Source organism: Parus major, chromosome 17 (genome assembly GCF_001522545.3).
Source record: "Parus major isolate Abel chromosome 17, Parus_major1.1, whole genome shotgun sequence".
NCBI lineage: Eukaryota > Metazoa > Chordata > Aves > Passeriformes > Paridae > Parus > Parus major.
The window spans coordinates 3553745-3570491 of record NC_031785.1 but is presented as its reverse complement, the minus strand read 5'-3'; the positions used below and the strand labels follow the sequence as shown (position 1 = coordinate 3570491).

The 16747-nt window shown below is 48.7% G+C and overlaps 1 protein-coding gene across 5 annotated transcripts in view; it reads right to left on the bottom strand.

Annotated features, from left to right (window-relative positions):
* VAV2 (vav guanine nucleotide exchange factor 2) overlaps window positions 1–16747 on the bottom strand; it is a 121857-nt gene that overhangs the window by 80602 nt on the left and 24508 nt on the right. For all 5 annotated transcript variants that reach the window (XM_015644634.3, XM_015644637.2, XM_033518347.1 and 2 more), the window contains exon 2: window positions 12786–12902. In XM_015644634.3, coding sequence (XP_015500120.1) covers window positions 12786–12902 — 117 coding nt within the window. The remainder of the gene's footprint in view (window positions 1–12785; window positions 12903–16747) is intronic.

The window sequence follows — 16747 nt, the reverse complement described above, 5'->3', positions numbered from 1 at the left end:
CTCTTCTCCCTGCCATCACCTGGATGAATTTCCAGGCTTGGCAGGAACACGTGGGGAGCTCCAGGCAGGGGAACAGGCAGGAACAGGGACAGTGAGAGGCAGGAACGTGCTGGGGCCAGGGCAGCAAAGCCGTGGAAAACATCAGCACATCCAACAGCTCTGCAGGAAACTTCTTCCCAGTCCCACAAGCAGGGCGTTTGTCTCTTGTCTCCAACTTATTTCTGTTTTCTGAAGCAGCCCCATGCATTTCCTTTCATTATTCCTCAAGCAGAAACCACCAGTGATGGGTGGCAGGTTCTGCTCCAGACTTGGCTCCCCAAATCCAAATTTCAGGATCCAAACTACACCTTTATACACTTCTCACACGTTTCAGCCCAGCTTTGCTCAGCACATACCAAGGGGCAGAAAATCCAACAGCCCTGGCCTTCCCCAAACAGAAGCACCATGAGGGTTCAGCTCCTTCCTTTCCCCCTCAAATGTTTGGGTTTTTTTTCCCCAAAATTCCAAGATAATCACACATCACAGATAATCATCAGTATCAAAAACCCTCTTTCATTTCACCTTCTGCAAACAATGGGAAGGAAAATGTTCCTTCCCCATATCTTGCATCTCTTATCTCTCTCCACAAGCCCTCCAACTGTTTTCCTAATCCTAAAGCAGGATTCTAAATTCCAGCCTGGCACCCTTTATGAACATTACTGGGTAATGTCTCTTATCTGACCTTCCTTCCACTTGGGTCACTCATATTTATAGTCATGCTTCATTTTTCCTTAAGTGTGCCCTTGTTACCTCATTTACTCATTTATGTTTCAGAGCAGAACAGGGTAAAAAATGGATTTGATTGACCTAGAAATAGAACAGAGGAAAACCACAAGAATCTAAAGATCTGCTTGTTCTCCCACCACGAGGAACTTGCTGCCATTCGTTTTCATTGACTCTTCCCTCCTCACAAGCCTTGCTGTGTCAAGGTAGAACTGGAAAAGCATCTGGGAAGAGTGAAGTGCTTGAAGTCAAATGGGTTTTGGGCCATTTTACCCCCTTTTAGACCTTTTAGAAGTGTCTGCTGCAGCTGATGATGAGACTTCACAGAATGAACAGCTCCCAGCACAGAGCTCTGCTTCCAAAAAGCTTTCTCCAGCATCACCTGCCAGCCCAAGTGGCTGCATCCCATTTCAGCTGCTTCCAGGTTCTCCAGCACTGCCTTTTCCCTGCATTTTGAAGGTCCCTGGCCCTGTGAAAACACAAATCCCAAAGCTGAGCATCCCTGGCCACATCCCTGCCCTGGTCAGTCTCTCCTTCCCTCCATCCAGGGCTCCTGCTCTGAACCTTCCCTTGCTTTTTAAACTCTCCCCCTCATCCAGGTGAGAACTGATGAGCTGCCAGAGCAGGGGGATGAGGTGGTGAAGGTTCAGTTATCTCTGAAGGATAACTGCTCTTCTGTGAGCTATTGAGCAAGGAGAGGCACATTAAAATCACAGGTCCATGGAATCACTGAGCTTGGAAAAGACCTCCGAGATCATCCAGCCCAACCATTAACTCAGCACTGCCAAGCCCACCACTACCAGAGCAAGGCAGGGGGTGTGCCCAGCGCTCCTGCAAGGGACAGTGAAACCCTTTAATGTCCCAAATCTGCTGGGGAGGTGGGAGAGGTGCCCCCAGCACACACCTGGTGGGAGACAGAGGCTGGTGCACCCCTCTGCCATGGCCCCCAGTGAGGGGCACAGAGGATTTGGATGGCATCACACAATTGTCCCCTCCCCTGGCCACTAGACTCTGTCCCACACAGAGCAGAGTCAAGGGGATGAGTTTGAGCTCCCTGCCAGAGCAACTGATCCAGCAAAATCAACTGGGATCCAGCCAAATGCCTCTGCAGTTCACAATGCACCCTTCAAGGAGGATTCCTGCAGGGGTTCCTGCTAAAGGAGGAGATTTCACAGAGACAAACCTGCTGTGCTTCAGGCCAGCCCTGTCCTTTGTGCATCCAGAGGGAAAAGCACCTCTCCCTCCCATCCCTGCTCCCATCTCCAGCTCCCAGCCTGCAAACTGAGGGGTGAGGGGGACCCAGACAGGAGCAATCTGTAATTTTCCTGCATGAGGCTGCCTGCTGCATCCACCACAAGTGCTCTGGAGTCAGGACCCGGTCCAAAGCTGCCCAGTCTCCAACATTATGAACAAAACCTCCTCCCTGGCATTTTTCTTCAAGCCTCAGTCCTGCAAACCTTGCAATTACTCATTAACTGAGTTTTTATGCCCTTGGAAATGCAGAAAAACCTGAAGTATTGCACAAGTGCTCCTTTCTCACTTGAAAAAAAAAAACCAACAAAACCTGCAGAAACAGCCTTATAGTAGTGCTGGTTTTAAAATAATTCACTTTGAAAGTACCTAAACCACAGCCCCTGAATTCTCTGCAAGTCCGTGCTCCAGCCAGGGAGCAGAAGGTCCAGAAGAGCCAGGATGCCCCTTCCTTAAGGGTGAGAAGGCAAAGGACATGGCCACAAAAAACTACTAACAAAAATCCTGTTCTCTGCAGGGTTCAGGGCTGGACATCCCCAAAATTTTCAGCCCCACAGCTTTCTTGCAGACCCCTTTCCTGAGTTTCTTCTCAGAGCTTTGCATCCACAGCTTTCCCAACCTGTCCCAGTTTACCCCCCAAAGAAAATCACATCTGGCAGCTCCCCGGGGAGAAACAGCCCTGTGAAAACACAGCCCAGCAGGATGCCAGCAAACCAGTGTCAACCCTTTTCCCTCCCCCAAATCCCTCATTTTCCTTTCCCTTTTCCATCTCCCGTTGGCTTTTAGGATCCCTGGCCAGTGGAACAAGCGTCCCAGTTTGGCTGGGGTGGGCAGGGAAGTCGCCATCGTAGGATGGGCTCGACATTTCATCAATGCATAAATGGAATTTGCCAAGAGGCATTTTAAGAGTCAATTCTTCACACTCCAGTAATTAGAACAATATTATGAAAAAAAAAATAAATAAAAAGAAAAGAAGGGGGAGGAGGAGGGCAGGCAGCAGAGCTCCCAGGGGGACTTGGCTGGCGGAGGAAAGGGGCTGAGCAAACACCAGGAGTCAAGTGAGGCCCCAAAGCAAGAGTCCTTCACAGCATCCCTGCAGGCTGGACCTCAACCAAGACCTTCTCCACTTCCCAGATCTCCATTTTTCTGTGTGGGAGTGCTTTTTAATGACATTTCTTATTTTGAGATCAAATATGGGGCTGATGAGCCAGACCCAGCTGCCTTCAGTACCTCATCAAGGTCAGCGGGGTTTTTATGTTTTTCTGGTTCCAGGCAAACACATTCAAGGTCCTGCTCCAGACACTCCCAGTGCGTAATAAATTTCTTTGATGAAGAATAAATCACTATTCTTTTAATTAAGAAACAGACACAGAAGTCTAATCCCATTGAGCACTCAGTCCCAAAATACCAGATTCTCACAAAAGAGCTGTCATCTACATCTACAAAAATCACAACACCCCAAACTGTTGCATCATCTGAATATACATAAAATCATCTCTGTTATAACAGGATGGAACATCCCAGTTGAAAAAGGAAACAAAACCAGACAAATGCTGGTGGATCCATCTCCAACACCTCCATGGCCACTGGAGCATCCTCTCCAGGGAACTGGATGGCTCTGTTTGCCCTCCAGCATCCCACACTGTTCCCAGTGCAGAGCCCACACAGCCAGCTTCACTGGGGGATTTCCAGGGGCCAGAAAATTCATTTTTAAATAAAAACTTATTTGCTGTGCAAGTTCTGGCCTTGTGTGAGGCCAGCCTGGGAGCAGGGCTGGTGTGTGGGGTTCAGGACACTGCACAATGGTTACTCAGAGCTGTGGAAAGTGGGACTCAGTCAGTTCAACTCACATCTGCAGCGAGCTGTGATCTCAGCCCCACTACTGGAGCACAGAGGTCCCTTTGATAAATCTCTCTGTACAGGGACTGCAGCACTATTTCCACATGAAAGAAACGTATTCCATTTATTTGCAGTAATCTTTGCAGTCCACTGGCTTGGAAGAGCGAGTTTCTGTCTCCCGACAGAGAGCTGCTGCGCTCCATCAGGCTCAGGTACAGGCAGGGGAGCTCTGTCTCACACCCTGGCTCCCCAAGCACTTATTTCAATCAGTCCCCCAGCACCATCTCCACTTGTTTTGTCTTTGATGTGTGCCCTGAGCAGAGTTTGTCACAGGGACATCCCTGAGATCACACCCTGAGCCTGCACTCAAAATCCTCCCACTTCTATCCTCAGTGCACTCTGAAAGGTCTGTGTAAAGTCTGTGTAAGGGGAAGAAAATTTCTTTGCTTTTCTTCCTTGAGGAAACTCCATAAAGCTCCACTTTTCTATCCCTTCCCTGCGGAGATGTGCACATTTTAAATTATATTTTAAATCAGATGCACAAAATCAAGAGAGCTCACCTGCATGGGAACTTGTGTGGGGGTGACATCCACCCCATCTCCCAGGAATGCACAGCAGCCCTGGAGCTGTCCCTGCTGCCACCAGATGTGGGACAGCAGCAGCTCAGAGCACAGCCACTGCTTCTCACCACTGCCTGGCATCAAGATAATGCCCAGAAAATGAAGCTTTGCCCCAGGATTGGGATGGGAATCTCCAGGAGGAAACGCTCAGCGCTGCCTCCAAGTGCCACGTTACTTCCAGCCCGTTTGAGCATTGCTCATTCCCAGGGTATTTTTAACCACTTTTTTCCCCAAAAGCTTCGGTCCCAGGCTGTGAAATCCCCACCATCTGTCAGGCAGGGAGGTGAAATCCCCACCACAGCTCCCTCAGCCGCTCCCACACAAGCCTCACTCATTACAAGGAGTGACTGCAAACATCAGTCAAGCCCATGCTGGCTCAGAAATTCCTAAAATTACAACCAAGAGAGGCCTGGAGGAAGGAATAAGAATTCCTGACAAACACCACAAAGTGCAATGCCCACATCATTAGCTTGACCCAGGCTGCATTATGTCCTGCTCCCGTGATTAGGCCCTAACCCCTAACGAGCAGGAAGAGAATGATGTGGAAGAGGGGGACTCTGGCTCACACACCATTAACATTGGGGGTGTAAGTGAATTTTCTGCAGCATCACCATCTCAGGCTCATTTAGTGGAGCACAAAGGGTGAGCCAGGGATGTTGTCCTGCTCCAAATAGGAGAGGATGTCCAACCATCACTTCCCTGGTTTGGAACCAGGCAAGGAAAAGCTGGAAAACAAGGGGAAGTTGATATTTAAGATGCCCTTGCAGGTGTCTTGTTCATTCCAGCTTCCCTTGGGATGTTTAGGGAGAAGATTTTCCAAACCTGCTCACAGCAAATTGCTCCTGACCAGCCCTGGGATTCTGTGTTATCACCTGGCTCCTCATGTGCACAGAAAGACCACCCCAATACCCTGCAGCTCCAGGATATTCCTGGAATTTTCCACCCTTTCTACCCTCACCATCCTCTCCACCCCTCCTGTGAGTGCACCCCAGTGTCCACACCCATCCTGCAGTGAGCAAGTGGGAGGAATCACAAAACCTACAAGGAGTTCTTGAAGAAATATTTAATTTCTGAAGGAAAAAGCAGGAGGAAAAAAAAAATCCCATATCTGGAAGCCCTCCAAGAACAAACAAGCAGCCCATTCTGACAGCCAGCGGAACAAAATAGTGCAAGATGGTTTTTTCTTTCCCCTTTAGCTTTCCCCCCTGAAGAAGTGTGGGAGGGAGCTGAGGAACCTCCCCACCATCCCTGGTTTCTAAAGCTGTCCCTGCCTGGCACGCTCTCAACACCCTGAAGTCTCTCCCAGCACAGGAGACCCAGAGGAGAATTCAGGGTGCAAACAGCAAACCTCACCAAGCCCCCGCTCTGCTGACACAGGTTTCAACACATTTGTGTCTGCACTGCTTATTTACTGTAAAACATGAACATTTCCCTTCCAGGGAGTGATTTTCCAAGGTAAAATATGGATCTGGCAGGAGCATGGCAGGGCCCAGCCTCACCAGCACAGCCCATCTCCCCCAGAGCACCCAAATCCTGGGATATCCTGGGCACGGGGCATGGGATCCCCAGGCTCCTCCTGGCACCAGGATGTTTGTGTTCAGCTGTGATATTTCAATGTATTAACTCACACCAACTCATCTCTGCCCCAAGAAAATTCACAGTTTCCTACAGAAGCTTCTTCCCCCTCACTTTTTCTACCCATTTCATAGGTCAGATGCTGTGCTCTAAGCACTGGGGATTGTGGAGTTCAGCCACGCCAGAACTTCCAGACTGGTAGTTTCACTTTTTACTAAACCACATTTACACCCATGTGTTAATTTGTTTCTAGAAATGTTCATTGTTATTTGTATTATTTGAACTTGAGACAGTCTCATCATCAGATGCTGAGGGTTTTAATGAAGAAATAGAAGAGCTTGTTACAGAATCAAAAATTCCTTTTATTCCAAGAGTCCCTCAAGTGATATTAGCCAGGATGGATTTCCTCCCTTTCCCAGAGCACATGATGCTGAACAGTTAAGCTCAAGTGATGAGAGGTTCACTCACAGCACCAAGGCACAAAAAGGCTTTGCCTGTCGGCATCTTGCACCCACAGTGATGTTCACTGTATCATTAAGCCTCAAAAATCCCATGACATAATCAAGGAGGCTCAAATGAAACCACACAATAGCCAGAAATTGTTGGATCACCCCATAAAAGCCTGGCATCTCTCCTCCCCACTTTTTGGAGACACACTGGTGGTGTTTTAACACTCAACAGTTTTTATTCCAAAGTAAAAAAAATATCCTTCTCTCCCTGATCTTGTCTAAAATTAACAATAGGGGAACTCAGACAAATCAGGAAGGTACAAGAAAATCAATTTCATACACATTAAGGATATGCATTCATCCATGTCCTGATCAATACTTTGAATTCCAAAACACTTCCATCACTGCCCCAGGCCCAACTGCAGAGTGCTCCCATCAGGACTGTGAGAGCTGCAAAAGACCCTGCCCACACTTGTTTGATGTGAAACATAACATCCCTCAGTGTGACCCCTTGGAAAAATACTGGGGAAAACAGCCAAGAAACGGTGAGGGAGAAAAAAAAAGGGAAAAAAAAAAAGGCAAAACTTCCCAGAATGAACATTTCTGGCTCTTCCAGTTGCATTGAGAAGCTGCACATCTATAAACAGTCTGGAGCTTTAAGCAGGGGAGGAAGGAAGGGGGAAAAGCAGAGACTTTGCCACAACTAAAAGCTGTTCCTGCAGGGAATCCCAGAGGACCACCAGCTGCTGGATTGTGGCATTTCCATCTGCTCCAGCATGACCACTCTCGTGTTGGGCCCTGGAGGTGACACCACAGGTTGGTGGCTCAGCTCCATGGGCACAGCCCAGGAGTGTCACAGAGGTTCTGCCCTCAGGGTGCAGTGAAAGATTAACTGGCTTTTATCAGCAGTGTGTTGCCTAAGCAGGATTTGAGGCTGTGGTGCTGCTTCTGAAGCCCTGAACACCCCAAAATAGCTCAGCACAGCCCCATCAGCACCAGCTGCCCCCAGCAAGTGGCAAAATCCAGTTTCTGCCAGGGCTAAACTCAGAGTAGGGAATAATTATCAGGATTTGGAGTCTAAAAATGTCCATTTCTGGAGGTGTGGCTGCAGCACCACATCCCTCACAGCAATCACCACCCCAGAATGGTCCTGGCACAGCCAAAGGCATTCCTGGTTCGGGCTTGACTGGCCCAAAAAATCTGTAATTCTGTGTTTGTGTTTTGGGGAAGTCCAGCATCAGGATTCCTGCAGACACTGCACCTGCAGCACCCCAATTCCAGACCATGAGCTCCCAAGCCCAAATAAACCCTCCAGCTGGCAAAGGGAGGGAAGAACAAACCCAAGCCGTGCTGCTCCAGTCTCCTTTTGCCACTTGGAGCTTCCATCCCAATGTCCAAACCTCTGGAACAACTCCAGCAAGGTCATTAAACACCACCCACAGCTCCTGCAATGGGGAGTTAATCATCAACTTCTGCACTCATAGCCCTGCACAGGTATCCAGGGCTGCCTTCCCCGTGTTCTCCAGCACTTCCCAGAGCTGGGGATTCTCCTTCAGGCAGGAAGAACAGTCCCAAAGGCTCTGGGAAAAACCCTGGTATGGGAACAGGGGGCTTTCTTCGGTGGGGATAAAGTGTCAGCAAGCACTGGGCAGGCAAGGAGTTAAGGGTTTCTTCCATGCAATGACACAAAAATCTCATGGCAGGCCGGTTACTCCACTGCTCCCTTGGGAATTTAAAAAATAAAAAATATAAAACATCCACGCCCTTCTTTTGGAGAGTTCTCCTCACTTCCCTCCCCACCCACCCTGGTGACACAGCGATGCTCCCACTGCCACAGGATCCCCCTGGGCAAGCAGCCACAGAGCCATCTGAGGAGCTGCCACAGCAGGACACAACACGGGAACTCCCATCCAGCATTTGTGAAAATAAGGGCCAGGGCTGGGATGGGACACCCAGCTGGGCTGACAAGTGCTGCTCTTCTCTCCCAGACCTTATTGCTTCATGCAGAGAGAAAACACACTGCTTTTAATATGTTCTTGGCTCCAGGAGGTCAGAAAAAAACCCTGAAAGTCAAAATGAGAGAAGAGATGCTCCCACCAGCAGCAGGTCAGAGCTGGCACTGGGTTTGCTGTGTTACTGCAGCCGTATATGCAGAATCCTTGCAGCTTCCACCTTTCTATATTAATTCATATAAATCTCTCCCTTTCTCTGCCCAGACTGTGTTAAAAAGCACCCTTAAAAATACTGCTGCAGGGCTAGTGGCTCCTACATGGCATTGGAGATGCTGGAGGGAGGGGAATTCTCAGCAGAGAAACAGAAACACCAACCAACTCTCGGTTATGAATCCCTTAAATAATTCAGACAACGCTCCCCACCCTCCTGTCTGAAAGTGAGCAGAAAAACGGAGTTTTCTGACTCTCTGTCAGCAGGGTGGGGTGTGACAGAAAGGAATGGGGGGACTGTGGCAGCTGACCCCCTCCAGAGCTATCCCAACCCATCCCAAAGGATGGCAAGGGGGATTCCTGCACTTGGAAAACTCTCCAGACAGTGCTGGGGACAAACAGCATTCAGTGAGGACAGCCTGGATCCCCCCAGAGCTTTCCAGGAGCTTTTCCCCAGAGCCTTCCACACCAGCCCATCGGCAGGAGGAAGGGGACACCTTTACACTTGAAGCAGTTAGCCCAGATTTACAAAGGACACTCTTTGCTCTCACTGTGATTTCAGTGATTCCAAGGCAGCTCTTGGCACAGGCACTGGAGCGTGCCAGGCTCGGGGTCACCTCCCCACCACCCACACCCCCTCCCTGGCACTTCAGCCACACAAAATGAACCTCGTTTGAGCCCTGCCCCAGCCTTACACCAGCAAAAATCTGGGTGGGTTCAGCTGAGAGGAAGAATCGATCCAGACCCTGCTCCAAACCCTGCTCCAGCTGTGAGGAGGGTGCAGCTCTCTCTCCCCATCCTCTGGACCAGAACCAGAGTGGAAAACATGACTTTAATTTCAGTACCAGCATCTCCTCCTCTTTCAGCTGACCTGTGAATTGCTTCCCTTTTTCATTTTTAGATCAGCATCGTTTCGTATCTGTGGGGCAGGGGAGGGAAGACCCTTATCTTGAAAAAAAAGGGTTTTTCAAATAGAGCAGGAACTTCAAAAGGAATTCAGGATGATTAAATCCATGTCAGGAGAGCAGAGAGGAGCGGGAGGGTAATAAATGGCACGCTCCACAGGTTTATGAATATTTGAACTATATTTCTTAAAAAAAAATTGTACATTACTGCAAGTTATTTAAAATGAGTAACTCCTTTTAATGAACCTGGCTACCATCACGCTGACTAATAGAGTAATAAAGAGTTTAATCCATATTTATGTACATTTTATGTCATTACAGTTGGTGCCAATAAATTAGCAAGTCCAATAAGAGTTTGATTTTATACCATCACCACTACTAAATGTGTAACAACACACACTACATGAGCACCAGTTTTTTATTTTATTTCTTTTTGAAGAGCCAGGCTGTACTAACAGAGACTGGGCACAGCAAGACTGCAGAATCCCACCCTAATTAGGGATGAGGCAATATTAACTGGGGTTTTACTCCTGCATCCTGCAGCCAGGGAGAAAACACTTTTGCAGATGTCACTGGTGATTTATAGAGAGCTCTGAGCCACTTTAAAGGAATCAAATTTTCAAAAATAATTAATATAAGTACATTTTTTGAAAGGGCATTGGTAGAAATACAGACACCAGCATCTCAGATCACTCTGTCACAAAACACAGCACAGCCCCCACCAGAGCAGGACTGCTTAGCAACTGGACATGGGGGGAAAAGGGCTGGCTGTGAGCAATTCCAGCTGGCCATGAGCAATTGGAAGTGGCCTTTGGGCTGCCCTGGGGAGCTGGGAGATGCTGCAGATCACAGGGAATGTGATGCATCCATTGGGCAGGAGCCTGAGCGCGCCCATTCCCAACATCCCACAGAGCCGGAGCTTCCCAGCTCCCCTGGGATTCTGGCTGGAGGAGCCCACATGGTTCACAGTCCCATTTCACCAGATGTCACCCTGCTGACAGCAAAAAGTACCGTCCCAAGCTTAAAACTCAAGGAAAAAGCAAACCCAGGAGTAACCCTGGACCTGAGGAGCCCCCAGGCAGAGCTGCTCCGTTGGAAGGGGCTCCACTGCTCCCATGGCAGCTCCTCCCTGCAGAAGTCTCAGGAGCCAAAAGGAGTGATGGAGACATGGAAATCACCCTCAAAATGACAACTGGGCGAGGCAAAACTGAGGGATCTTATTTTTCATCCTCTTTTAAAACACCACTGGTTTTCTAACACTAAAAAACCCCGAAGATTCAAAGCCCTTTACGCAGAGGTTGGCACCAAGTCCCTGCCTTTCTCCTCAGTAATTACACTCCAGCAATCCCAAAAGCTGCTGGTAATTGCTGTCCCAGTGGCCTTTTGGTTTGGAGGAGAGGAATAATTCTCCCAGTGGCATCCAGGAAGGAAACACCCAACACCACTCTCCCAAAGCCCCTCTGCAATTAAACACTCGCCTGTTACTCTGTCCCATCAGAAATGCCTCCTACATGGTGTAAGTGTCCTGTAACCAAAAAAAGTACCACTGGACTGAGGAGTGAATAGCTCCAGGAAGAATTTTTTGTGAGTGAAGTCTGTGTTTGGCCAGTGGGGACGTGGATTAGAGACTCCTTTTGCTCTCGCCGTGACTCAAAGCGGAAAAGGAGCTCTGGTCAACAGCAGATTTTTCCCTGTTTATTTGCTTTGCCACTGTTGAACACAGATCTGAGGATAATGTGGGAATGAAAGGTGGTGAAGACAATGGCAATGTTTTGACAGGCTTCCAGAGGGATTTAGGGTGGTGCAGAACTGGACAGCTGATACCTCCACCAAGCTGATAAAAAAAAATAAATTAGGTTTTTGTGCAGAGAGTCTGCGCTTCCCACATTTTCTGTGGTTGGTTGAGGATGACGATGCACATGAAAACAAGCACGATGCAGGCAATAAAATACATTTGGATCTCTTAGAAGTTTATGACACATTTCTTTCCCAAGTCTCCTAAAAAAACCAGATTGCCCTGAGGGAAGAGGGAGTGGCAAATCACCCCCCCAAGTCACAAAGCACCTCCAAAAAGTGAACAGGGGGAGGGAAGAGCTGTTCCCTCAGCAGACCAGGAAGGAAAGCAAACTGTGCTGATCAGCTGATGTGTTCTGGCAGTGTTTAACACCAGGCCCTATTAACAGGCATCAGAGGCAATCTGAAACTGCACAAAGCAAGAGACAATGTGATGATGAAGCAGCATTTTAATTAGCAGCAGTTCCTTCCCCAGCCCAAAAGGTTCCTTCTGTGCATTCATATTCCCAGAACAACAACTGCCTTCTTGTATTCCATAAATCAAAAAAAAAAAAAAAAAAAAAACTCATAAAACAAGGCACTGCAATTGCACACTCCACATAATGGTCCAGAAATAAATTAGGCAATAAATATCAAATAATATATCCCCATCAGCAGTGAAAATCTACTCCTTGGATAATCAGAAGGGAAGATGCCTTCCGGCAGCTTATGTCTGGCAGCTCAAAACAGGTAAAACAATACAGAGCTTTAATAAATCTTTTATCACCTTTTCTGCTGAAGCATATAGCAATTGTCCTGGGTAATGGCTTCCCTGAGCCCTGCATCCATCAGCCCTGATGCAGCTGGTGTCGAAGCCAGGGGATCACAACAAGAGCCACTCGTCAAAGCCAGGCTGAGTTTTCATTGTTCGGTATTTGGTGGAACCATCACTTACAGCAGCACATTTCTGAGAAGCTCAGGACACTCATTTCACCCTGCCATGGAACTCCCACAGACAGACAGACATCGACCATGTGACAAAAATCATTCAGCAGAGTTTGTTCACTCTGCAGAGGTGGCAGCGGATGGGGAAGGACTGAGGGAGGTGTGGAGCCTGTGCAAGGTTTGGTTCCTCTCAAAAACACACAGGTCACATCATTTAGAGACTGATCCCAGAGAGTTTTTAATCTAAAGCAGAAAAATTGAAGGCTTGGTCCACCCTTCACTGAGAGCACAGCAGAATCAGCCCCCAAATATATTTAAAACAACCCATAAAAACACTGAGGACACAGCAGAATCCTAAATACACCACAAGCACAAGGGAACTGGTGCCAAATTCTCAGAGTCTGCTCAGAAAACCACAAAACCTTTGTATTTTCATCCCAAACCTGGAGCACAAACCCCAGTGCCAGACTCATCCCTTCCCAGGAGCTCAGGAGTAACTCTTACCTTCCCGAAATCCCGCACATCAAAGAGGTCAAAGGGATCAAAGAGGTCGCTGTTCCTTAACCCAAACTTGTCGTGACACACTTTTAGGAAGGTCCGGATGTTCTTCAAACACAGAAACTGGGGGAGAAAAAGGAGAAAAAGTGAGACAGGCACAAATTATAACTGAGATTTAGTGCAAGGCAAGTGAGCAGGGACTGAGAAACTCGCACTGCAAAGCCAGGCAGGAGTTTATTTGTTGTTTCTGAGGGTGTCTGGGTGCCCTGCAAGGGCTCCTGTGTTCTCAGCTGCACACCAGGAACACAACGCCCCTTTGAAAAACAAGTTTCTCCCAAGGTAACGTCGCAGAAGGGCTGCAAAACTCAAGCCAGAACGTTTCTCTTTCAAGGTCAAAGGCAAATATAAACTTCAGCTGATGTTCCACAGAAGCCCAGTGTTGAACATTTAACCATTTCCAGCATGATCCCCTTTGGTTCCCTGCAGAAGGGACATGAGTTACAGCAACAGGACAAGGGGGAATGGCTTCAAACTGGCAGAGGGCAGGGTTAGATGGGGTATTGGGAAGGAATTGTTCCCTGTGAGGGTGGGAAGGCCCAGCCCAGAGCAGCTGTGGCTGCCCCTGGATCCCTGGAAGTGTCCAAGGCCAGGCTGGACATGGCATGGAGCAACCTGGGATAGTGGAAGGTGTCCTTGCCCAGGGGTCAGACTGGATGAGCTACAATATCCCTTCCAACCCAAACCTCTGGTCATCCAGCAAGGCTGACTGGCTAGGCAACATCAAGTTTCTCTTTAAAAAAATCCTGTCTTTGGCCATAGCAATAAAAGGTTGTTTATCCACAATCATCAGTGATTCTGAAGCCTGAGGACTCCAGAGGGTCTAGTTCCTGGCAGCACAGGGGCAAAAGAAGAGGAAAATAAAAATCTGTTTCATTTTTGCAGCTGCATCACCTACATCCTTCATCTGCTGAGCCAGCCAATTAACTTCCCTTCCTTCTGCATCCTCACTGCAAAACACCTTCCATTTATCGCTGTGTCTTCAGGCAACTCTTCACTTTTTTCAGGCAATTCCTTACAAATACCTCACAAATATGTTGGATTCCTAAGGAAATCAATCCATTAAGGGGGTGAATCACCCCCGTGTGATCAACAGGCAGAGAAGCCAATCTGCCTTTGGGTGGATTTCCTCAGCCTGGTTTTGTCACACGGCACAATCTTGGCTCCCCGAGCTGTCATCAAGCACACACCACATAAAGACACCGCTTGCAAACTTCACCCAGGGTTCAAAGCAAAAGAAAATAGCTTAATTTTCTTTTAATTAAAAGAATCAAAGCAGAGTCTTCGGGGCCGTGGTATCTCCACAGACGAGGCACAGCTCGTTAGCGCTGCTCTGGGGATTAGACACGAGGTTTTCCAGCCATGGATTAGCAAAACCACCTCAGTAACAGCAGGCTGGTTCACCTACACAAAGCAAGAAATAACCTTTTACCCTTCTCCCCCAAGCCACAGGGCCAGCACAGGAGGTGGCACAGGAAAGTCCCATTGCATCACAGCCTTCTCATTAGACAAGCACGTGCCAGAGGCAAAAACTGAAAACAAATCTGGTTTTCTAGGGCATTAAATAGAAGTGCAGTAAATAGAAGCGTCTAGACTGGGAGGTTTTTGGTTGGGTTTTGTTGTTTGGGTTTTTTTTGGAGTTGCTTTACAGTCTCTCTTGCTGACATGGGTTATTTCATAACTTTATCTCCTGAGTCTCTGCAAGAATTTGCACCCCAGGCTGTGTGTGCTGCTGCACTGCAGTCCCACTGATTCCAAAGTTCCAGCGTGTGCTTATTTCAAATCCTTTTAAGCCTCCAATTTGGAAAGTTAATGGCACAGGGTACAGCCACAATTACACACAGCAAGATGCAAACTCCCTCTGCAGAACTGCCCTGCCCTTCTGCAGCACTGCCTCTCATCCTGAGCGTCCCTACTCACCCCAAATCAGAATCACACAATGCTTTGGGTGGGAAGGGATATTCAGGATTATCCATTTCCACCCCCTGCCATGGGCAGGGACACCTTCCACTAGCCCAGGTTGCTCCAAACCCTGTCCCTGGACTCTTCCAGGGATGGGGCAGCCACAGCTTCCCTGGGCACCGTGTGCCAGTGAAGGAACAAAAGGCCAAAAGTGATGTTGCTCATCCAATTCAGATGTGGAAGCCACCTCACCACAGCAGGAAATGAGGAGAAGGCACCAGCCACAGTGGCAGGGCCCTCCTGCAGCTCCAGGTGACATCAGCAAAGAGCCACCACGCCACCAGCCAGGCCCTGAGTGCCAGCAGGTGACAAACATCAAGGTAAAAAACCCCATAATCTATTTAACAAGCTGCTGAAAAAGGGCTGGGGTAAAACCCAAAGAACACAATTAAGCAGAGTCCTGCCCCAGCAGTGAGGAGCTGGCAGCAGAGCAAGGCCACCACGCTGCCCACAGGAAAAGCCACCACTCAGGATAACAACTGCAGGTGGCTTTCACCCTCACTCCTCGAGCACCACAAGTCCAGGTGGGACTCCCAGAGCAGGTGGTGGTGGCACAGCTCACTCCTGGCACTCTTCCTGTGGCCAGTCTGCAGTGTCCTCTCGTGCTTTTTATTTCTTTGGCGTTTTCGAGGTCGCTGTTGGTGGAAGATGATGAATTCTTGGCTCAAGACTGTTACCTCAACAGCCACATGTTAAAATTAGCTCCAGTTTGATATGGGGTGTGCCAAGGCCATTTTATTCACCAGTCAATCACACCTTTGGACAAGCAAACATTTCACAGGAGAAAAAAAGAGCAAAATCAATGTTCTCCAAGGGGCTCATTCAGCACCTGTCAGGCCCAAAATCACTGGTGGCATTTATCTGCTTCGGGCGAGGCTGGTGCTGAGCAGGGTCCTGAGATCTCACAAGGGAGCAAAAATAACACAAATTCCCAGTCCTGCCACCACCCAATGCATTTGGATGCATTTTTGTGCATCCAAAACACCCTTGGGAGCCACCAGCCATGGTTTCTGTGCACACACACCATGCTCAGCTCTGAGATCTGAGACCACAGAAAATGCCGTGGCTACCAACATTTCCAGCCTCTGGAACAGCCACAGAACAAATCCTTGGGTGGGAAGAACATCCTGGGCACTGCAAAGCCCATCAGAGAGGGAAGTTAAAGCCAGAGGGAAGAGGTGACTGGAACAGGGATGGAATTGTGCCAAACTTGTCTGGTAAAACCAAACACCTTGAAGGTAATAGATGAGGGAAGCTCTGCCCCAGCCCTTGGAGGGCTGTAAAGAACCAGCACTAGAGAGAGGCAGCAGAAGGGCCCCATCACCTGCACTCACCCAGTTTCAGAAGAGCTCTACTTATTTTTAACCACTCTGCAGAGTCATAAAGTGAATAAACTGCTCTGAACTCCCACTGGGAGCCCTGGGCCACCCTCCTGCACGCAGGGTGGCCAACAGCCCTAGTGCCTGGGACATGCTGGGAGCTCCTCAGCAGCTTCTGGGATGCTCTGTTTAAAAGAAAGTTTTAATGATTTTCTCTCTTTTACTGGATTCAGTGAGTTTAGAGACTCCTCAGATGATCCCAGTGCATACAGAGGGCTGTGCTGCCCAGTTTTTGTGCCACTCAGGCTCAGAAAGGCACTGGAGGTGCCTCCAGGCGAGGTCAAAAGGGGTAATTTGGCTCTTGGGGTAAGTGCACTTTGCACAGGGACACTGGGATCTCAGCAGGGACGTGCCCAGCCACCCCAGGGCAGGAAGGGCAGGGCCAATGTTCCTGCAATTGGAAACTCCAGCTCTGGGGGTGGGAGAACAATCTTTGGGAGGCTGTGGGAGACTCAACCCCTTCCTCCTCCTCACACCCCCACTTCAGGCCCCTCCCTGAGGTCCCCAAATGACTGGGAACCCGTAGCACCTGTGCTGACAAGACAGGAGCCATTTCCAATGCAAATTCAT